Source organism: Vanessa tameamea, chromosome 6, assembly GCF_037043105.1.
Source record: "Vanessa tameamea isolate UH-Manoa-2023 chromosome 6, ilVanTame1 primary haplotype, whole genome shotgun sequence".
Lineage (NCBI taxonomy): Eukaryota > Metazoa > Arthropoda > Insecta > Lepidoptera > Nymphalidae > Vanessa > Vanessa tameamea.
In genome coordinates, this window is record NC_087314.1 from 11,808,541 (window position 1) to 11,833,870 (window position 25,330).

Sequence of the window (25,330 nt, forward strand, 5' to 3'; positions counted from 1 at the left end):
AAAAACAACAATAACATAAGGAAATAATAACTTAAACATGAATTATTTTATATTGACGACCCGCTTTTTGTATAGTCTCTACATTATAATTAATATTATAAATATATGGTAAAAACATCTGAACATAGCATATATAAGATTACTTATAATTAATTACTAGGCTTGGAAACCTTTGAGAATGCTATATATACCTTTATAATAAATACCTATGCTGTTGCAAAGTTTCTAGACAGCTAATTAGAAGTATTAACGTCTAGACGCATGATGCCTAAAAGATTGAGTCTGTTGCAATATACTAGTTGATTTATGAATTAACCAATAACTTACTAACTTTAGTGATAACCTCTAGTGACTTGTAAATATGCAGATTCCGAGGTGCTTGTTTTAAATCGTCGGTCTAGTCGATAAATAGTAATTGAAATTTTATCCAATTAACATAATTATCCACAGTAAAAACTGCACAAGTACGGACACTTAGGCAGTTGGCTATATTACAATGGCAAACAAGGGTGTAAGAGCTTTCCTTCTGCATCTGATCTCTCCGCCTTCGTATCGGTTTCTCCACGGTCATATCGAATTTGGACAATGAGCATATAGAGTATATCTGCGCACTATTATATCACCTGCGCAAGAATCTTCGAGATTGACAGCATACTTCATTCTTGCTTATAATATTATTTTAGTCCAGCTGTATAGTATTCACCTAAATGATCCCTTTTTTTACGTTAAATAAGTCTGTGAGGCGCGTCCAAGTATATGGCGTTTTCATTCAATTCAAGTCTTAAAACTTTATTTCTCTGCTAACACTTCAGAATGGAATTTTTCATACCCATATTACAACATTTATTTTCTATTAAATAATGAACACGACATATCCATAAAGCACCGTAATTTCATAGTCATCCATTACACGTATAGAGCTTTTACGACGAGCGTAAATTTTAATTCCGCGCGTTAACACGAGGGACGTAATTGACTTTACGAGTCATACCATCTAAAATTAGCTGGTCTCAGTATATTTAAGGTTATATCAAAAACCGTGGTTTTAAAATTCAATGCATAATTAATAAATTTATAATAAAGTCAAAAATATATTTAATATATATAATATTTTGTTTAATAAAAAAACAATGTGTATAGAGCCGAATTTTATAAACTTATTCATAACCAGCTAATAAGGGCGAAGTAATTTTTAAAAAGATTTTGATTGAGGTGAAAACGGAGCAATTTCTTACTTCTCCAAAAAAATTAAATATTTAATTTAACTATTAGGAATAAAATAAATATAATAAAATTTCTTTACTACAACCACCGATTTGTCATTACCCACAATGATTAAATACTACGTACAAACATTTTGGAGCGATTTCGTATTTTGTTAAAGTCCTTTAGACTTTAGACTTACTTACAATATTTTTTACGCATTTTCAATTTTACTTTCCGAGAATATTTATGCAATTTCTCCTTTTATGTAACAGTATTTCTCTTTCCGTCGTCAAAATTTCAGGTTTAACGGACTCTGGTTTATTGATCTCGGACTTGTTTTATACTTATTAGTGTTTGTATTATAAGTTGACATTCGCACGAGAGAAAATAAATAGAGCAATGATGAGTCTAAAGCAGTTTTTCAATTCTAGTGAAAAATCAGCACTTAGATACTCTCGCAGCTACTGCAAGCTTCTGACAATATTACAAATTCGGTTCACGTTGATATAACTTGGGCTGTCATCATAAATCTAAACATGAACCAATTGACAGATCACCATTAAAGTTGCCAGATAAATGTATGTTTTCAAGGGAAAGGTTTTTATACAATCCACTTCGTTGTAGCTCCCCGCTAGATGACGCTGTTCGACATCACCATACCACTCACATGATCGCCAAAACATTGGAATATATACAATGGCAATACAACAGCGTTTAATTACTTATCTCTATATTATATATTGTCGTATAAATAGTCTATTGTTTATTTAAATATTGATAACTTTGGCAGTTTTTGTATTGTTTATTATGCAATGAAATTAGTTTTGATAACTAAGTGTATCAACAAAACCTATTGTAGAACATTAAAAAATTGCGTCTGGATTCGGTTATTATGTGGGTCTTTTGCTTTCTCTCAAACTTTCTACTCAATAATGAAACAGCATTAGCATTATTGCGAAACAATGAGACAAAGACACTTTCTTTATATGAACAACAGTTCTTATTTAAAACATGACTGCATAATTTTATTATAATTTTTGGCATTAATGTATGTACACATAATTATGTAATCGACTTTAATATAAGTCTGTCGTTACCTCGTTTTGTAACTGCAAAGGCGTTTATATTAAATACGATAAATATAATTACCTAATAATGTAAAACCTATTATAAAAAAATTACTTTAGATCGTTTCCAAAAACAGACTTACAGATTTAATTACATTGAATAATATAATGTTATTTTCCTGTATTGAATATATTAAATGACATATTATTGACTTATATGTATAATTCTTAAGAATTAAAATGTTTAAAGGCGTTTTAAAACGAAATCATATCTGTAAGCGCGTTGCTCAGTGAGGCTAGACAGTGCGCCGCCGCGCTGTCACCCGCGGCTCATTTCATTCAAGCACGATAACGATTCGCGTTTGTTTACGTGTGGATTGCGATACGAGATAAACAAATACACGAGAATACACACGAAATTCTCATATTATTGAAATTTTGAACGTTTATTTTTTAAAGAAAGAATACTGAAAATTATTACCGAAGAGTATTTAATGCAATGTTGATTTAATTGCATGTGCACTCCCGTTTTTATATTACACTTACCTTATAATACCATGGACAACTAGTAACAAATATAAGAAAGAATGAGTTGTAACTGTTGATAAAAAAGAATAGTACTAGTTGTATACTAGTAAGTTTCGATAATAATTAAATGATAAAAACATATATGATGTAAAAGAAATTCGAAATTGTATAGGAAAAACTAAAACGTTAAACTACATAATGAATGACTACTGATATTTTGTCAAAATTTAAATTAGAATAGTAATCCACTAGAATCCACTCGAATAGTGGTGATAGACCCGCCCACCTAGACCGTGACGTACGTCGTACGTTGCGGTAGGTTAGAACATCGTGAATATTTTGAGGGGAGAATACACTTATAGATAAATGTGAACCAAACACAATATGATACATGTTCATAATATACTATTAAGAAGTCTCCATTATTACTTCGAAGACACATTTTTTTTTTAACAGTATCTGTATTCAAATTATAATTGTTTACCATATTTGAAGATGCCTTAGAATCTAAAATCCCTTAAGAAAAAATATTGGTAAAGTTCAAAGTCAAAGAGTTGTAAGCGAAGCTAAAAGTTTATTAACTCTTAACGCAAGCGTCAATAGAACCCTTAGAGAGCAGCAACTTCAAATAGCCAGAACGTTGAACTCGGCTAATTCAGGTGACGGGAAGGGTATTGAACTTCTAATAAAATGTAAAGTTTGTTTACAAACAAACCTAAATGCTTCCATTCAGTGGGCTGATCGTGAGCCCTCGGGATTGCATGGAGTCGGATCCCAGCGAATCCCGGCCTTGAACTTGTGCGTGACGATCCCGGGACGTTTACCTCCGCGTTTTGCGAAGAATCACCGACACCCGCATGGGACTGTGACTAATGCATGGACATAAATAATAGTTGAAGTCTTTTCACTGGAGACTATGAATTTATTTGAGTTCAAAAATAATTAAATATATATTACTTTCCTTACTGTGTGGTACTTTTTATAAATAAATACAACTAAATAACATATCATCTTTATCTAGCTGTAATCTATCTAATAACTATGCATTAAAATGTTATTAAAATTTAATGCAAATAAATCAATTCAATTTAATCGACTTTAATAATAAAGTATAATACGTAGACAACATTTTAACCTTATTACAATATTTCTTAAATGTTTTCAACTTTAGTTTTAATTTAACTGACTAAATACTAATTAACTTTCCAATGAAATTGTGCAACGCATTTAAAATCATTATAGTCTGGAATTAGAAATATGCGGATGTGTATATGTACAAGAGACGCGTAGACGTGCCGCAGACGCGACCATCATGAATATAGAGCGACTATATTCGTCTTTACTACAAGCTCTAAATATTCTACAAGTAATTACTACACTGGTAGAATGGATTCTATAATCTAAAATGCTTTTTACTTATTTATAAGCTCAATGTAAATATTTATTCTTACAATCGTATATAGAACGATCTTAAAATACTCCCTGTAAGTATTATGCATCTATTATACATTACTATTTTAATCAATCAATAAATATTTTGTAGGTAGTGCCGAAAACAGGCAGGAAGTCAGTAGTAACTCTTTCAAAATTAAAATACATGTCGTGTAAATTACACCCATCTTGTTATGTTCTACGCGAAATCCAGTGATAATTCATCTATATATTTTTACAGACATATAATCTGTCACAGATTTTCTTATGAGATTGTTTTTAGTAACAAATTAAAGCCTGCGTAGCGGCATCTCAAGTACATTGCAGTAATTTACTGAAAATAATTATTATAAAGATTCGCACTTAGTGTACCTTCGACTTCAAGATCCAGCAGGATAAGATTATATTTAATAAACAAAATAAAATTAACAATCCATAAGTGAACATTATATTCGTGATATATGTATAATACCGTTATTCAGTCGGTACGGGCCAGTCAATTATACATCTTTAACACCTCAAGATGCGCAGGTGTCAAAATACATTATAGTAGTAAATATAGTATATATATATATATATATATATATATATATATATATATATATATATATATATATATATATACATATATATAAATCGATTGAATTTAAACAAATCACACTAAAAAATAAATTATTATCCTATTCAAATATTAAAGTTTTTTCGTTAGTGCGTTATTATGCAATTTATAATTGGATTTTAGTAAATTAATGTAAATCACACAAATCCGGATCGCCAGTTAGAACCGGTTATCCGGATCAGTTGTAACACGTGTTTTATCGATATGCGACGTCACACCTGTTCGCGTCGTTAACACCAGTTCTACACTTGTTTGAATAATAGTTTATACGGTACGTGATGATAAATGAAACCGGACTATTATCCGGATATACAACGTAGACCGGGTCGCGGTAACTTTTCCAGTAGACGTTTTATCGATATTCATGTGCTTGCTATCTTGTTAGCTAAAAATATATTATATAATCTACGACTTAGATGTTATCGTTAATCACTGTGAGATATTATTCCGTCAGTTTAAATTTGAATTAATATTTGAGTTTTTTTAACAGCGACTGATAGAAGAGAATCATAATTCATTTCCATGTTTTGCTGCAAATTCAACCACCACTTATACTACTTAGCTAGCAAAGCTAAGAAATTAATATAAATATATAAAATGATTACTTTGTTTATAAATTATTCTATAGGTTTTTAATTTTCAATAGTTTATTGATATCACAATTATACGCATATCGTATACGTAAGTAAATCGTAATTTTATTTGGAATATCAGAAGATCGAACGCGATTATTTACAGGTTTTGATATCAACTTCCACTGTATTAATATTATAAAATGTTATATTACTTATTCTTAGCTACTATATATGTATAAAACATTGAATAAACGCATATTTACCCTTCAATTACACGGTACAGTCGACGAAGTTTATATGTATTATCACAATCAAATATAAAATAGTTTGATAGTGTAAATAGAACTGACCTACCTCGAGCGAAGTGGTTGATTATCAGGGCCGGGTCACTCCGCAGGGCGCTGACCTTTGCTTTCTTTAAACACTCTACAATTTTTATTTCTTTTATGCAATATATATTTAAGCTTGCAAGATTTTACCTCATATTATGATATACAAGTATTCCTCTATAAATTTGGAGAAAAACAAGGACATTTTACTCATTTTATTTCAACTTTAGTAAAATCATAATATGAAAATTTATGAACACTCAAAACAAAGGGTTAGAAAGTACTCTGAAAAATATTGTTATTAAGTTAAATATACTTACTATGTAAAGTCAATAACTAAAATTAATAAAATAGGTTATTCAAAAGTGGTCGTATATATTATTATTATATAATGTGTTTGAAAATTTGAAAATAAACTAATAAAGTTTTCTTGGCACTAACTCAAAAGGAACTAACCGCGTATAATTTATCTAGTTTCCGTCATCCACTCAGCCTGATCGTCAACTTATTCTGAACTTTTACTAAAATATATTAAATCAATTATTTAAATGAATATTCAACTTGTTATTTCTCAATATTTGTATATAAAACCTATTTAAATGGTTCGTATGAATTATTCTATCCAATACCCAATATTTATAACGTGTGACAATTAATGTTACACTTATGTTACACTTATAATTGATTTACAGTGAATAAATGTTAAAAATTATATTTATGTCAAGTATATTTATTTACTCAAGCTGTTTGATGTGTAAGGATCATTCAAAAAAACATACATAAACGGATATCCGTCACAGATAACAAAATCCCATCAATATAAAAAAAAAATCACTAGGAACTCTTTTTAAATGCGTGAATGTTACTTTTTTTTACACTCAGCAGTGATTTATGTGAATCAGTATACGAACTTGTATCAGTTCGACAACACTATATTTGAATATAGAATGTGAATGGTTACATTTTAAGACGCTAGTTATCTGAGGTCGATCGTTCACGGGTCGAGCGACGTCCCGCATTACCCGCATCTCGATCAATGCTTATCTTCGTTTTGATATCTACAGTATCGCCACACTATTCTAAATTCTGAAACTGTATAAAATAGTTAATGACAGAATATGTATCTGAAACAATCTATTCTATTAAAACATTGATTCTTTACAGCTAATTTCAAAACCTTACAAATGAATTAAACGTTTGCCTTGTTGGCTTCTGGGAAGGTTGTGTAGCTTAATTTTACTGGACAAATTAAGGTTAATTCTATATGCAAATATTTAAAACAAATTAGTATGTAACGAGAAATATTTTACCGTGTTATTAACTTGCTTTGGCCAATGTCTTTGAAGATGAAATTTTGAATATAGCCCAGGATTGGACGACAAAGATATAAAAAAATAATTTGAAAACGTGGTATAATCCTTTACGAACAATTATTTACTTAAGACAGTTAAGTTTAAGAATACCTTTGACAGTTTTTAATACTAAACAACTTTTAAATTATAAAATACTTTTATGTACTGGTGTGTGTGGAGTACTTACACGTGTTTGTAATATATTAATATAATATTCAAATTAATGTTTATGCTATTTATTATAAATTATTATTGTATGTATAAATTTATATGTGTACATAACTAATATAAATCTAATTGTTTGCAGGTCTTACAAGACATCAAGGTAAATATTGTAGATTTGCTGTTATCTTCTTTCTCGTTCTTTCTAATTCGTTTTAGCACAGCTTTATGTTTTTCCGTTGCATATTTCTTTGAAATTACTGCACGTCGCTCGAAAGTCATTTTGTAACTCTTATGACATATAGATATGAATTTTTTTTTTTAAAATCGCCTTAAAAAGCACTGAATGTCTTCATGTTATTGATATCTTAAAAACATTTCTATAACGCATGTACTGCACTGAACTAGATATAGCTGATTTTTAATATTTTTCTATGAAAACGGAGGTTTCGCTTGTAAAGTCTAAATATTTAGTTTTATATACTCGAGCGAGTTGCCTCAACTTTAAAAGTTGATGAATTCCTTGATTAACTTCTGTAAGAAAAAGTAAGAAAACTTTTTCACGAATCGACCTGTTAATGACTGGAAACTGAAGCAAAAACCATTCAGTAGTTTTAAGATTAGAACGAACAAATTAAAGATATTGTTTTGAAATATTAATTATCATTTAATATATCGTTTCGTTTGACCATGAGACGTCACAGTCAGTCTCATGCTTAAAATGACTATATAAAATAACTAAGACATATCACATCCGCGAAGGTTCGATACGACTGGGGGAAGGCAGTGGGGGGGCGGTCGATGGGTCGACGACCCCGGCCGTTTCCACCAACCCCCACCCACCACTTATTTATTTATTATTTCGTACCATATATATTGATGGAGGAGAGATAAAATTAAGAACAAATATTTTTGGTTCAAGTCTTAGTGTTGTTATAATATTATATAAGTCTGAAAATTTATTCAACTCATATCTAAATGCAAATATATATCTGCTATAATATATTTTGCAATTATTAGAAATAATAAAGAAATTGTAAGTACACTTAAATTCAAAAATATTATACACAAATAACAGAAAGCAGGCAGACATTGGGACGAATGCTCTTCGTTTTTTAATATATCGCCATGAATCTCTGTCTCGTCTGATAAATTATATTTTATCTTTAACAAGAGATATAATTATTGTTATTATTTACGCGTCGAATAGCTTACGTCGCCTTTTATTTTGATTGGTAGAGTAAAATATGATTGAAATTACATTCTGTAGGAAAACACTAATTAATATCGAAAAATTTAAATTAAAAATACAAGTAAAGCGTACACAAAATAAAATATTGAGATATTATTAAGCTCAAACCGTTTCCTCGACGTTTTTCATTATTAAGTATAAATCAATAAAAAAAATTAATTAACTTTGTCGATGGAAGAAAATTTCACGGATGCGTTAATCTATTAATTAATCAGGCCATTGCAACCGAACGTAACAAACGAAAGAGTTGCTGATAAAGAAGTATTATTTGTAGCTTTAAACGCGTTGAGGCACACGGGATATCGTACGAACTCATAACTGTACATAAAAACCTTAAAACGTATTCTGAATTCCATAATTCTTGGCCGTAGAGTCCAATTTTGTTGTTTTTTGACATATTTCCCATCTCTCTTAATCACATACGCCCGTCCCACTCATACGACAATCGTTCTATTTACAAAACATTCAAAGCGAGGTTGCCATTCTTGCGCTGCGCTTGGGCCGCTGACGTCACATTTTCCGTCCTTCTCTTCGAGAATCTCGTTGCTTCCCGGTTACACACTACTACGTGATTTAGTGATGGCCGACGGGAAAAAACCTAAAACAATGGATTTACATATAATATACCTAGAAAAAGACCCAGTCATCTTATGCTTTTTTTAAGCAAACATATAATGAACGTTACACTGAAACTAAATACTTATTTAAATGATTTACTTTATATTTATCCTTAACACTTGGAAATTATAAACAGCGTACCTATATTTTTAAACATTCAAACTTTCCTTAAATTATATCTTTCGCGAAACAATAGCCTCCAACGACTACAAATCTGTTACTATACTACGTTGTATATACACGTTGTATAAAATATTAAAAAATACAATGTTCATCCATTAATCGAAGAATATATTCCAGTGTTTCCTAGACTTTCATATAACTCTTGTACTCTATTGTTCAATAACTGGTGATTGTCGCTCAGGGCGCTCGAAGCGAAGCGAAATTTATACCCCTAAATACAAACTATACCTACGTACAAAATTTGCATCTTGTATGACACTTGTGTAACATATTCTCATACGATTACGAATTTTGTAGTGGCTTGATTTTATTTATGAACATGTAATTATTTCGTTATTATAACAAACGGTTTTGTAGCTTGAGTAATAATAATTTACTTCTTAACTGATTGCAGGTCTTGTTGTAATTATATGCATTTTTGAAAAGTTTTAAAGTAGGTATATTCCATCCATTTCTCCAGAGAGATAAGTGAATAAACATACATATAAAAGAATATCATAATATGCAGTTTTCCTCGCGATGTATTCTGTCGACGCCGACCAAAATATGAATTAATTATTATACATACTATACCTAATGTCAAATAAATGAAATTTGACATTGAAATTTTGGGCATGCAGACTACTATTTAAATACAATTCTAGAATAAGACTAGCTGACTCTTTAAATCTGATTACATTTTAGTTTTTAAATAATTTTTGTTTATATTTAATTTTAAATATACTTATTATTTTATTTTATTTCATTAACTACAAAATAATTATGACTTATGTACTTCCTAGTACCGATATAAATCACACAATGTGTTAATTGAGGTGAATACTTAGGGAACTAATTCCACCGGAAAGCTCTATATCAAATTTACTGATATAGAAGTCTTTGATATTGTTCCAATACAAGTCGTTTTCCTCATAAATATATTTACACTCAAAATAAATCGTAAACAAAATAAATAACACTTCTAAAATTAGAGGTGTTTCCCTTTAATTCATTCTACCCTTGTTTTCGATTAAACAATTTATAAAAATATACTTATTCAAGCACCGAGGCTTAATAAGATTAATTTCAACCTAATACTACTACCGACAAGAGACTCTCAAGTTACTGTTTTATCACCCATCGAATCTCTCCCAGGTCATAATTAAAAGTATTAGATTAATTATATTATAATTACAAGCAAATAAGGTCGTATATTTCAAACTCCAAATAAATATTGTATCTGTGGAATGGTACAGATATTTAAACATTGATCGATGAGTCAATATCCATATCAAAGTGACGCAGATGTTTGGATATGAGCAACGGATGTTTTAGTAATAACCAGCGAATTATTAACACTCGCTGCTGTAATCAAATATTATTTATTAAACATTATCACTATTGTTATTAAACTATAATGTCTTGAATGTCAGTTATTAAATAATGATATCGTTTAATAACACAAAATATCAATTGAATCCTTGTCATGGGAAATGTAGAGTCATATTAAAGTCTAGCATACAAAACTATAACTAAATAAAATGCAAATCATGATATTTCATCGTCACTTGTATTGCGAGAATTATATTGGTTACATAGTTAGCTTAAATAATCAAATACAGGATTTTTTTTCTTGTGAATGTTTACCATAACACCGACTTGCTCGTATTTCAAACAGAAAAAAGTAGAACCAAGTATTATCACGGCATATATTAACAAATCAGTGTGTGGTTGTCTCACCACATGAACTTGTACAAGGTCTTTCAAACCTGTGTACTGTTTTTAATAAGCTATACTCCACTGCACACCGTAGGTTAACTGTTGAAATAATTAAAGCAAAAAAATTAATTTTCTCCATTAAATTTGATGAATTATCTTATTTAAATTAATTGTTAATTAGATAGGAAGAGGGAGAAAGATAATAACAAGTGTAATGAAAATACGGTATGAAACACCTGCGCACCCAAGTGCAGCGAAAGCAATCACGACGCTGTATCCAATATAAAGCTACGGCTGCATCGGTGCAACCACCGAAACAACTACGATACTTAGAATTCCTTATATCGCATAGGTGTGGCCGTAGTATTACAGAAAATACCGCATCGTTCCGTTCCCCTTACTCGATCAGGTGTGTTCATACCTTTTTAATCCAGTTACATATATTACTAAAATTTACTAATAAATATGCCGACGTCCGATTAATCAATAATGGCTGATTTAGAAGACAAGAGACAAAACCTAAACAAACTAGTTTACTTTTTATAGAACATCATGAACAATGATATATGTATACGTCAAAATTGAATTGACTAGACTAAGAAAAGACGTTGAATACATTAAAAAAAAATCCTGATGAGTTATTACGAAGTGAACTATAATTATAAACTTAAATAAAATACGAACTCAAACTTTTTGCATGATATATTTATGTAAGGTTAATCGTGGGAACGGAATTATTAAACAGAAATCTAGAATTCAATACATGTCAAAATATTAAATAAATATGGTAGAAAATGATCTGGATCAACATTTTGACTATTCACCCTAACTGACAGAATAAGAGTATGTTAGAAATAAATATTTGTATAATTTTAACGTATATAATATTGATAGATAATATTACCATATTGTATTTTACATTTTTTCCAAAAAGAAACGCGTAAACCTACCAAACTATTAAAACTACGTAAACTAGTGAAATAGATTTTTCATTCGAAGAATATGATATTTTTTTAAACGGTAAAGTATTTATAAATTATGAAACTATCGGTATATTTATTCGATTAATATAAAAAAAAAATACTTTTCCACGTTGCGTGTCTCGGCCTATCTTAAAACTTAAAAGAGTGTAGACAGATATTAGTCATAATTGGATTAAAATTGACTCTGAGACCTATAACTATGTAACGTGCGGAAGCAATCAATTCAAGATCATAATAGACTCAACTAGGAAGGTTAAGGAGCCAATCGTAGCACAATACAAATAGCCTTCAAGTTATTTAAATGGTATCAATGAATGACGTAATTAAATATAAACGTTTCAATTTTATTTCATTAACTAGTAACTTTATTAGTTGTTTGTATGTATTTATATTGTATGTCTCTTTGAAATATAAAATTCTCATTTTTGACCACGTAGCTATAAAAGTGTTCACTGGAGTTAAAGTATGATAAAATACTTAGTTATGTATAAGACATAATATACTTTTATTTAATATTTCGCTTACAGTTTTCTAATTTGATAAATATATGATAATGAGAAACCAAGCAAGTGCTTGGATTTGGTACTCACTTGAGAAGCTTTAAAAATCCTAGTGAATCGTAATGTTTTTACTACCAAATTGGTTTTTTCTACATCGAATATTTAAACGAAATCACCTTGAACTATTTTCCTGGTATTAATATATATATATATACAAAAATCAAATTCTTCAAATAATTTTATTTCCTAATTGATTATTAAAATAAACGTTATTTATATTTACATATGTTAATGTCAGGTCTAATATTCCATTTCTATATATAATATATGAATATTTACCAAAATAAATATACCCGCGTCACTACGGCGATAACGAACATTATCTTTGTATAATACGCTTTAGATTTAAATTACTTACATGTTATAATTTAACATCAGATTTTTTGAAGTTTATTGTTTTGCGAATATAAATCAATATCTCATGACTGAATGAACACGTATGAGGTGCACTTACGCGAGTCTCCTAACTGACAAGAAATAAGAAAAAACCACGACAAAAGCAATTACTGAAACCGAATTTGCGTAAACAATTCCTAAGGGGGTTGAAAAAGGTGGCTTAAAAAGGTAAGTAATCCTTATGCTTAGCCCGGATTTCAAGGAAACCAACCATCATCATAAGCGAACGTGGTTCTGGGAGGTAGGAGTGGCCATGGAATTTCTTACTATAAGTCAATATAATAACATAAATAATTTGTAAGATTTGTTTATTAAATCGTTGAGAAAAAAAATTGTTTGAAATTTCAATCAACGCAATCCAACTACGGGTTCTAGATTGGTCTTATATACCTTCATCCATAAATGAGTTTATACTTCTATGTTTATCAATACCATTTGTAACGCTGTAAAATGATGATAATCTTCTATTATTATGCAGATCCACTCGAAATCATACACAAAGACTTGACCTCTTTTCTGTGTCTCTCTTCCCATAAACAATCTTCCATACAACTAACACAGTGTACGATTGTTAGAAAACCTACATACACACGGTATATCTTATGTAGTTATCTCTCTTATTCATTATACATGAGATAGAGATAGCATTACTTTAAAGATGGACTGTTTTCCATAACAATGGGCATTCAATTTTTCGTATGAAAACATTTTTTCTCTTAACATTTTCATACAATTAATAGGGAAACTTTGTTTTGTTTCTGAGTAATATCATTACACTTCAGAATCGAACACATGTTTTTTATGTACATTGTTAATCAACCATATAAAAGACGTAAGCTGGGTATGTATACCTTACTCAATAATATTTACAATTGAGTACAGGTAATAATAGTCTTTTTGAGATATGATATTAGTTATAAATCAGAATGCAGCTATATCACAATGTGGCGTTTTGTACAAGCACTCCCGCCTTGGGCAGGAATAAATATCGGCCAACGTGGTTACACACGTGTTCTGACCACGTACTCCCGAGTCACGTACGTAACGGCTGACTCATTTTGAACTTTATTTCAAAGGTATAACGTTCAAATCAGACTACAACTGTCACTATAGGTACATTATGTAGGTTACATTGCTTTATCATAGTTATTGGTGATAAGTCACTTTCATGGTTTATAAGAATAACGCCTTACTTTGTATGTAAATACGATAATTTTTTTCTTATCTTTATGCTTAGCTTTAAATCAGAATATGGTACGAATAGTAAACTGACAATATTTTCATTACTGTTAATTAGAACCAATCTGCAATCTCAGTTTGTATGAGACATGTACATATATTACAGAATTGATGCTCGTAACATATATAATTCGATTAAAATCACGCGAATATGTCATCACCATTATTACTGTAAGTGAAAGCGAAGAATCCTCTACCAATTTATAAACACATTAATTACAGAAGTAATTTAATTATATTCAATAATAGATTGTATAGGGAAAATGTAAATCAAAACGTATTTCGAAACATAAAACAAAGAAATCTACGCTCTGGTTCCTCGCCGCGCCAAACAAAACATGTAAATTTGCAAATGTCACATATAATATACGATTACGAGTAAAATAATAAATGTTTTGTTAACGTAACATGTGCTGTTACGTTATTAAATTGTATTTTCTTAGACGTAAAATGATTTTTGATTCTTTTTATGAGCTTTTACTTTAACTAAACTTTTAATATGCGTGGGTCAAATCTTGCAACTGATTTTAAATAAGTTTTACCTAATCGAACACACATAAATTTTGTACACACGTTGATCATTATTTTTTAACTAATGTACCTTTGATTATTGATGTTCTTTCACAATACTATATAGGTATTGTATAAATAGACTAGGCTAATGGCTAATTTTCTATTCCTTGATTTTGTCTTTACTACTAACGAATTTGTCAATCGATTTAAAGATTTTTAGGTTTTGAAGCTGTCCAACCATTTTACGTATATAAACATTTATTAAACTATGACGCTTTGTCCTTGAGTTTCGTTTCTTTTATTCATATTATTTCTTCTTTATTTTCTTTTTTTGAATCATTGCGTTTTCTCATTTAAATTTTATATCAAAACACGAAAAGCATCCGAACTACACATTAAACACACAAAGCGACGAATTCCACGCTAAAATCAACGTTTTCCATTTAAAACATTTGCGGAATAGCTGAATAATATTTTTGTAATGAGACCCGTTTATTGCCCGCGGCGCACTTTGCCTAAAATATGACCTTTCTCTGCCGCTATATTTACATATATTCGCAATTTCGAGCTTTTTACTATCCTGTTTTATCAAAGATCGTGGTGCGAGATTAGCATTTCCTCCAAACGCACCCATTTTAAATTTTTATCTGTTTAAAACGTGGTAGATGGTTCCAAAAAATTTATTTTTGGTTCATAAACTATATTAAATAATATCAGAACCTTCGAAGCGACACTTTTTATAAAGCTGTTTGAGTTCATCGTACAACAATAAAGATTTTATTAAATCCAGGTGTTCTATAATTACATTCGTTAAATAAAATATCTGTGCAATTCTCATAATAGGATATTAAAAAATGAACGTGCTCATGAGGCTTAATTGTGACTTTGTGTATCACTTTATAAGTTTATAGCACAATTTTCACTAAATAGAATCTGTGTAATATTTATACTGTAGAATTTATATGACTTTAATAAATAATGCACCAATTATCAAGTAAAAAATATATTTTTTCCTTGGGTTTAGATTTATCGCGTCCTATTTTCACTATGCTACGGTGCTTGTGATTAATTAGTTATTTTAGACGGAAACCATCGCTTCTGCTGATAACACTATCTAACGAGGCCGCAAGTGTACCTTCGCATGTTTGTTAAAAAATAGAAAATATGTTTAAATACATGTTTACAATATTATTTTATATGTCTCTTGACCGGTTTGTTTTCATTGTGTACTGTTGAGTAATTAGTTTGCCAACTAGCATAGGCTAATAATAACCAATCATACATCATTATAATGTATATGGACCGCAAATCGTGTTTTAAAAGCAAACAATACCTCGAAATTAATTCTTAAGTCACACAAAATTGTTTATTTACGCGTTTTGATACCATGCCAAAAAGATCAAAGTTACTGTGACCTTCGGCAGACCGGACCGCGATTTTCAATACACCTGCAGCTATATACAAGTCCATTTTATTTACAAAAATAGTATTTTGTGTTAAATAATATGTAAATAATATGTGGTTAAATATAAAGCGCTTTCGAAGTTGAGTTGTTATTATAATCTTATTTCAATTAAATTTACATTTCTATATTTTATTGAAAAAAAAACCCAACATAATGTTTCTAAAACAATGACAATTTTCATAATATTCTATAAATTTATCATAAAGGCAATTAAAATTAAAGCTAAAGGCGCTTACACAAAGTTACACAAAAGCAGAGTTTGCAGGGCAAGTTGTGGCTCAACAATGAGCTTTTGTTTGTTGTTAATGGACGGCCTTTGTCGCACAGGCCTAAATTTTGACTTATTGTTCGCGATGTGCATACACCTTTAGAGAAATATAATTTAAATTATAGTTTCGTATTAACAGTCCACGAAACGAATCTAAAGAGGCTCATGGCACTGTCAAACTACTTTTATAGCCAAAGTTAAAAACCTTTAACTAGTCAAATTAAAAATATATATATTAAAACTCACAAAAATGCAAAAATACTTCAAGTGAAATAAAAAAAAACCTCTCTCTGTAACACATGGTTTGTATTTTTTTTAATACAAATTATGATGATTTGTACGACGAAACATTCAAAAAGAAATTTGATATACAACATTTTATTACCAAATTATAATAAACGAAACTAAGATTTTCCGCTTTAATTGAATAATCTCGTCGAGCCCGATTATTAAGTATAATCCAATACTTACTCAAGAATAAAGTCAGTATTGTTGGAAATATGATAGCACAATGTAATGGAGCAATAATAATTTATAAACTAACATCTTCAACCATCAGCTGGTCTCGATCGCAATCGCTTTTAATGAACCGAAATAGACTTCTTTTTACGCTTCATGAATCTTTTATTCTCATTCTTCAGGTAAAATTTTATACTTGTCCTTTGTAATACTTTTATAGATCTTACCACCCAGAATATTTTTTTTACAAATTTGTATGAACAACATTGGGGCAAAAAACAGCGCTTAATCCTATGATTTATAATTATCGATATGAAATATGAAACTATATTAGACGAATGCATATGATATGAATGGTTTAAGTGGTCGTTTTACGGCAAATTAACAAAATATCACCTGAAATAATTATATATAAACAGTATCATCGAGGCCATAGAACAGTCAAATAAATTAATCATTCAACTGATACTATTAATTATTACCAAAAGCAACAGTTTATGGCGTAATATGGATAGTTCCAGAATTAATTCTTCGACGTTTAATAAATATCTGAACACATGCTAACAAAGCATGTTATAACTGCAACGATCCGAAACAGACTCTTAATCGTGTCACGGTGAATGAACACAATAACTGAAATAACCTAATATTATTCCAATCGCACTATTGTTTGAACACCATGTATATAATCAACACTCATTTCATCCTTATTCTATCATTACGTTACGGCTTTTCAAATTAAATTACTGTGTAACTATATTTTGGTTATAAGAAGTTGTCTTCTTTATTAATGGAATTTTGAACCTTAACTTTGTTGTGGAAATATATAATATGTATACCACATAACATTCAATATTTCCTACTTACTTAATTAATGACACTAAAATGTTTTTAACGTTCACGAATCGCAAGTACAAGCGCACAAAACGCAAGCATCATTTTCACAACTGCGTTACAAAGACACTAATATGAAACACATCTTGCTTGTTAATGCAGTCAAATGCAATCATGTAGTTACATAAATACACATATCGTAAACAATTCATAATAAGAATATATTGGAACAATAAAAAACAAATCGTACGAGTACCTATAACAGAAAATAGAGTCTCAAAAAGGCAATCGACACAAACATCTGTGGAAAGAGAAAAAAAATACATAATCTGTTTATGTCTTGAAAACACATGAAACTATTATGATCTTTTAACATCATAATAGTTTTAACAAAGTAAAGACATTTGATTGTTACTGGAAGAGAAAAAAAATAGAGATTAATTGTAGCATTTCCTTCACGCGTGTCTACATACTTTAAAGGATCGAAATAATGTAATAATCACCGCAAATTAGGGTCATTACATCTAGTAATATAAAATAATGACACACGACTTGTAATCTTCAATTTTCTATTTCCAATTTGATGTTACGAACGGGCGTGTATGGATCTCGGGTTGCTGGTCGGTCGGATGCACCAATCAGAGACCTGCTTTCAAAGAGAATAATCTCTAAAGAACGACATTGTTCAGTCTTTTATAACCTTTTTGAAGACGTAATTTAATAAATTTTTATTGGATTAGAATATAAATATGAATATGTATTATCATTTTTATTTTTAAAAATATCAATTTACTGCTGTTGAACATCAATCCGCATTATTGTTTTTTATTTTTATTATTAAATTAATAATCACACATGTATATAAATATTTGTAACCATTTCGTCGTGGGAAATAAAATTAGAACATTTTTTTCTAGTTACCGCTACCTTTAGTTCATTACTTTTCGTTTATAAAAGTATTATGTGCATAGCTTTCCTTTAAATGTAATTGTAGTTGCAAAGTTCAATGTTGACTCTTAAATGTATGTTTTAATTTGAATAAAGTTTTATTCTTAATGATGCTACTAACTATTACAAAAGTATTTTTATAACAGATATAGCAAACATATATTTACCTGTTTCCGCTGTTCTAACGTTAGCGCCTAATAATTGCAGAGCTACCGCGGTCGTAAGCCTTTGGGCGGAGGAGTATCATCAGCGGTCGGGTTGAGCCCTGGACTGCCAGCCGCCGCATCTCCGGGCCCTGCTGCGCCCGCTGCACCTAGCCCTGCACCAGCCACCACACCGGCCATGAAACAGGAACATCCAAGCCAACCCATGGTATGTTTGAAAATATAGCCAAATCAATATTAGCAAAGACAGTTTTTGTAATCGCCGAAAAATAAACCCTTTTCTGTTAAACAGACATGGTCCTTGCAAATAAATACTTAATATTTTATTTATTAATTAGAATTAGCTTAAAAGTTCCATCAAAATAACCAGAGTTTTGAACTTAAAATCTAATAAGCATTAATTCAAACATCTTAAAAGCAGCCGAAACAATATAATACATAAATTATCTATTCTTGGTGACGTTAAATCAAATTTCTTGTAGATGAAATATGCGAGGTCCCGTCAAAGAAGTTGTTTAATTTGTTTATCTTTACCCTATTACATTTTTCGACAATACAAAAACAACGTCAACCGCTTTTCATAATTATAATTCAGTTTAAGCAGTTTGTTTGTCCGCGAAATTCATTTTTACATGATTAAATTATTTCGAATTATTCTCCTAAATAATACTGACTATATGATATTTATATCCGATTATATATTTATATAATCTTGCGGATATAAATAAATATCGTAAAATTATTATGGTAATGTTTTTTCGCATATGCTATTATGCATTATGAAAAATTTAATCCATTCTCAATCCGATTGGAATTTAAAAGGGTAGATCCTATTTTTACAGAACGTTAAAAAAGCAACGAAAAATGTTCATTACCAAATCTCGTTTAAAAAAAAATAGAAATAAACATTGCTTCCATACATAATTAACATGACAAAAAAGTTTCAACAGTTGATTTGCACCGACGCTCAAACTTGAGCAATTCCGGGCACAGTCGCGCCCAATTTATCGTCCCCAATCGAAACTCGACGCATTTTATATCGTTTGCAAGTAGTTTTACAAGCGAACATATTTCCTGCACTTGTGAATATCGTTTATGCTCGATGCATGTTATTTAAAATATTGAAAATTCGACAATCTCAAACTAAGTCAACAACTAGATATCGCCTACGAGTGAAATAAAATTCTTTTAAATTGTGAATTTACATTATATAATAATATATTTAAATTGGTCATGTGATTATAAAAACAATAAAAACCACATTCATTAACGAAGCAAACAATTAAGTTCGTGTCGTGGCGGAACGTTCGTTAATGAAATTTCAACTTCGCAAAGCTCCTGTTTTGTAAAGAAATTAAAATCTTCAAAGTTCAACTGTTATAAAACCGACTAATGCTGTAACATGTTTGCTCGGCGCCTTTCCTTAATTTTGGAACTTAAGTTTTATATTTAATAGTATCTCTGAAGCATCTTTCTTTTTCATAAAATTCTATTTTGAGTAGCAACTTTTGGTTATGCAAAAGTAAAAATAACATACAATTTACTACCTTTACGACAAAGACTAAACGTCGTAGCATTAAATATACGAATTATGTTTTATAAGAATATTAAATACCCGTTCATATCAAAAGTTACCTTCAAAATGAGAATAAATTTTTCCTAAGAAAATTAAACTCCACTTATAAAAACTTATGTTAAGTTCTTTTCCTTCGCGAAAAACATCTCGCAATAGGTCACCGGTAGAATAAAAATTCAAATGGCTCGCTGTATGCTTTGCTTTTTTAATTTTATCGCTATTGACAAAACGAAGATATATTAACGATCTACCATAGCAAAATAAAATCAAAACAAAAAACATAGAGTTTGCTTAAAGTCCGATCGACACCTATCGATAAAAACACCATCTTATAATAAATAAAACTATTTTTATATAGCAATCGTTGTATTTGCCATTGGGCATAAATACATAGTTTGTCGACCTCGATGCGTGATTACGTTAGGGCAGTTCACAGGTAATTAGGTAAACAATGTCCGAGGTCCTCGCACGGCCTTGACCCACTACTAGCATATAGCGCCTCCAAGCCGATTGTTATGAGTTCGAATATAGATAAGTTTTTTTATAATAACACAATAATTCACACAACAGTATGAAACTTTAACATGATTTTTTTTGCAGGCTCCAATGCCATTTTATGCGGGGGACCCAAACAGATTCCCTACAGCCTGGCAAACAGATCCTTCACAAGGTACGTGTTAGTGTTTACTATTCATTAAAATTTTATTCGGGCAAATTAAACGTCGCTGCCTAAAGCCGTCTAAACTTAAAAATATTTTAACAAGGACGTATACTATACATAAACAATATAATTAACGCTGACAGCGGATTAGCTGACCGACATCGCTCTAATGAAGAGTGTTTTAATGACAAGATCTGTATTTGCAATTTTATTACTTACAACGTTCGTCAAATGTGAATTAAAATATGTTAAAATAAATTTTTGCAGGTTGGCAGAATCAATTTATACAGCAGCTTCCTACCCAGACTGGCCAAACGACCTTAGACTATCAAGGAAATCATACCCCTTACGCAACATCTCCTCATTACCAAGCCAACACCACGTACACCGTCCAAAACGTCGCTACTACGTTTGATGTCACAAACAATGCTTATTATCCAGCTGGAGTTCAAACTATTCCAGCACAAAGACCACCATCGAACCGTGGAGCATATACTCCCGTACCATCACCGCGAGCTCCACTTTATACGACAGAGTATCAACAACAATATGCACAACAGGCTTCTACTCCTGGAGTTACTACTGGCAATGATTCCAGGCCTGCTTCAGCTGCCTCTTATCAAAGTTCAGTGGCCACATCTGGTACCCCTGTCTATACGGTTAGTCAACAAAACTACGATCGAACCGAGTATACGGCAGATCATGCGGAAGAGTACAATAATGGAGAAAATGGCTCAGGTGATACGAATAATGAAGGAGAGAGACAAGAACAAAATGCCTCGAATGGACAGCATTCGGGAAACGCCGAGCCTGGATACCTGCAGGGGAGCAACGGTCCGCGAGCTTCACTCGATTGTAACGGGTATCCGGGCAACTATACTAGCGGGCAGTATACGGAAAATGGACAAGCGCAGAACCAAAACGATTGGCAGCAACGTCAATGGCAGCATAACCAAAGAATACAAAATCAACAACAATTGCAAAACCAACAACAATTACAAAATCAACAACAGTTACAAAATCAACAACAGATGCAAAATCAACAACAGCTGCAAAATCAACAATTGCAAAATCAACAGCAGATACAAAATCAACAACAAATACAAAGCCAACAACAAATACAAAGTCAACAACAAATACAAAGCCAACAACAAATACAAAGTCAACAACAGCTACAAAATCAACAACAGCTACAAAATCAACAACAGATACAAAACCAACAACAGATGCAAAATCAACAACATCAACAACAATTACAGAATCAACAACAGCTCCAAAGCCATCAACAAATGCAAAATCAACAACAAATTAATCAGATGCAAAGTCAACAGCAACAGATACAAAATCAAATTCAAAACCATCAAAACCAGCAAATTCAAAACCAACAAATGCAGCAACACAGACAAGAAGAAGCCGAACAGCAGATGTTCTCTCAATCAGACAGGGTCAACTTAAATTCTAGATTAAAAACAATGATATTAAATAAACAGAACCATATAAGGGATGGCACAAATACACCACCAGATAAAGGCGACCCCGGAGAGGGACCCCCTCGCGTTATCGATGATAGAAAAAGTGGGGTTACTGAAGATAGAAATAACACCGGTCATTTTTTATCGTATAGCCACCATCTCCGAGATAATTACCGTATAGGTGAACAGGGTATATCTGTCGCTGGTAATTATTCACAAAACACCCACGCTTATGGTTTGGGTGACTTCGGAGGTGGTGGCCACCACGTATGGGAGGGGGGGACAGAAGTCTCGAAAAGTTATGAAAAAAACAATTTGTCTAAGACTGTATCTAAAACATCTCAAAAATTACCGTCTTATACTGATATGAGACCACAGTATGGAGCATATACCAATATACCATATGACGCGCAAAAATATGCAGAAATGTACGGTAGTGATAGTAATGTAAGTTATAATCAACAAGATAGCAAAGATTTTCAATCAAAGATGCTTATTGGACCAGTATCCGACATTAATCAACAAAATTGCGCATCCTCGCGTGATGTAAACGCACAAAAGAGAGCTTATGATAGAGAGCCTTATGATCCTAAATTTAGACATCCAGTAGCACCTCTAATACCTAAATTAGAAATACCAGATAACTTCCAGTATTTCAAAGATCCAATAAAAATAGAACCTCAGAGACATTTGAATCAAAACGTATATTCAAAACCAAACGAAACGCTTGCGAATATTTCTTATAAAGAATATTCAAACAACATTTCTTCCAGACAAGGCCAAGTCACGGCTTTACCGCCAATATCAACAATAAAACATGAGAACTTTAACCAGAAACCTCAGATCTATCAGAACTTTCAGAATGGTCCTTATGAAAGAAAAAATAATAAAAATGACGTTTACGCACAAATCCCAAGAATACAAGAGAGTTTAGGTTTTCAGAAATATAATAGAAATTATGAAGCTAGACATGAAAAAGAATCGGATAATTCTGAACGGAGCACCCCTATTGATCCCAAACCACCTTATTATATAGAACAAATTAAATCAGAACATTCCCCACCTGGACACAAGATATATAAAAATTTAAACTACGGTCCACCTAGAAATGAACCATACATGTTTACAGGGGAAGGGGGACCAGTGTCTATTAGAAATGAAATAGGCTATGCTTGTTGTAGACAGGGATCTACCAAAAATCCTCCACCAGAACATTTAAGAGATGGAGCTTGTCCCGGCCTTCAAACTAAAGATGAAATTCTTGAAGACGATCCTGAAAATACTGATAAAACGGATTCTAAAAACCAATCTAAACCCGGCACTCCAGTGCCTGAATCAAATATCAAAAATACGAAGGAAAATCAATTCAATTATTCTAAGGAATATTTGGATAATTTGGAAAGGTTAAAAAATAATTCAAGGACGGAAGTACCAGATTGCAATTGCTTCCCAGCAGACAAAAATCCTCCAGAACCAGGCAGCTACTACACTCATTTAGGTAAACAGAATGTTGTAAATATTTTAAGGAATATATATAATAAATCTTTATTAATTGATTGCAAATGTTTTAACAGAAATGTTTACTTTACAGGAGCATCAGCATCTTTGTCCGAACTGAGAAAAGACCTTGAAGCACGTACAGGGCTATCTGGCAAAGAACTACGAATTGAAAAAATCTGCTATACTGGAAAAGAGGGCAAAACTGCCCAAGGTTGCCCTATGGCTAAGTGGGTGAGTGTATGGATCAAAACACACTTTTTATTATATTAATAATTGATTAGTATATAGTTCAAATTTTACCAAAATCAAACAATTTAACGGAATATAAATTATTTAAGTCTTTCAATTTCAGGTCATACGGCGCTCTAACTATACAGAAAAAGTATTAGTCGTCGTCAAATTTCGTAATGGCCACAAATGTGCTACATCATGGATAGTAGTGTGTTTAGTAGCCTGGGAAGGAATTCCACAATCCGAAGCTGACTTAGATTACACATTGTTATCTCATAAACTGAATAGATATGGTTTGCCAACAACACGTCGATGTGCGACAAACGAAAACAGAACATGTGCATGTCAAGGTAAGTATCTGATCAATAAGGATTTTTATAGCCTTATTTCAGAAAAGAAAAGATAAAAACAGTCGAAAAAATCATTTAATTTTTTTTTTTCAGGTCTTGATCCAGAAACATGCGGCGCATCCTATAGTTTCGGTTGCTCCTGGTCCATGTATTACAATGGATGCAAATACGCCCGTTCAAAAACTGTCCGCAAGTTCCGACTTTCGGTCAAAACTGAGGAGAGCGAGATTGAGGAGCGTATGCACGTTTTGGCAACACTTTTGAGCCCATTGTATATGAACCTTGCACCTAAATCATTTGATAATCAATGTCAGTTCGAGAAAGAAGCTTCAGATTGCCGATTAGGTTTCAAGCCTGGACGACCGTTTTCAGGTAGATTTCAATGTCCATATATGACCCATATTAGAGGACACAAATAAAAAGAAATTACAATAATATAACTTAATTCCATTTTAGGGGTAACAGCTTGCATAGATTTTTGTGCTCATGCGCATAGAGATCTACACAACATGAACAACGGTTGTACTGCCGTCGTGACCCTTGCCAAACATCGTGCACTTTCAAAACCTAACGACGAACAATTACATGTCCTTCCGCTATACGTTCTAGACACTACTGACGAGTTTGGTTCAAAGGATGCTCAGGAAGAAAAGATGAAAAGTGGGGCTCTAGAAGTCTTGGACAAGTGAGT

At 31.4% G+C, this 25,330-nt stretch overlaps 1 protein-coding gene across 3 annotated transcripts in view; it reads left to right on the top strand.

The window, feature by feature from the left end:
- Tet (Ten-Eleven Translocation (TET) family protein) overlaps positions 1-25,330 on the top strand; it is a 95,315-nt gene that overhangs the window by 65,065 nt on the left and 4,920 nt on the right. For all 3 annotated transcript variants that reach the window (XM_026634254.2, XM_026634257.2, XM_026634256.2), the window contains 8 exons: positions 7,415-7,432; positions 18,893-19,057; positions 21,026-21,095; positions 21,354-24,056; positions 24,150-24,289; positions 24,411-24,639; positions 24,733-25,011; positions 25,096-25,324. In XM_026634254.2, coding sequence (XP_026490039.2) covers positions 7,415-7,432; positions 18,893-19,057; positions 21,026-21,095; positions 21,354-24,056; positions 24,150-24,289; positions 24,411-24,639; positions 24,733-25,011; positions 25,096-25,324 — 3,833 coding nt within the window. The remainder of the gene's footprint in view (positions 1-7,414; positions 7,433-18,892; positions 19,058-21,025; positions 21,096-21,353; positions 24,057-24,149; positions 24,290-24,410; positions 24,640-24,732; positions 25,012-25,095; positions 25,325-25,330) is intronic.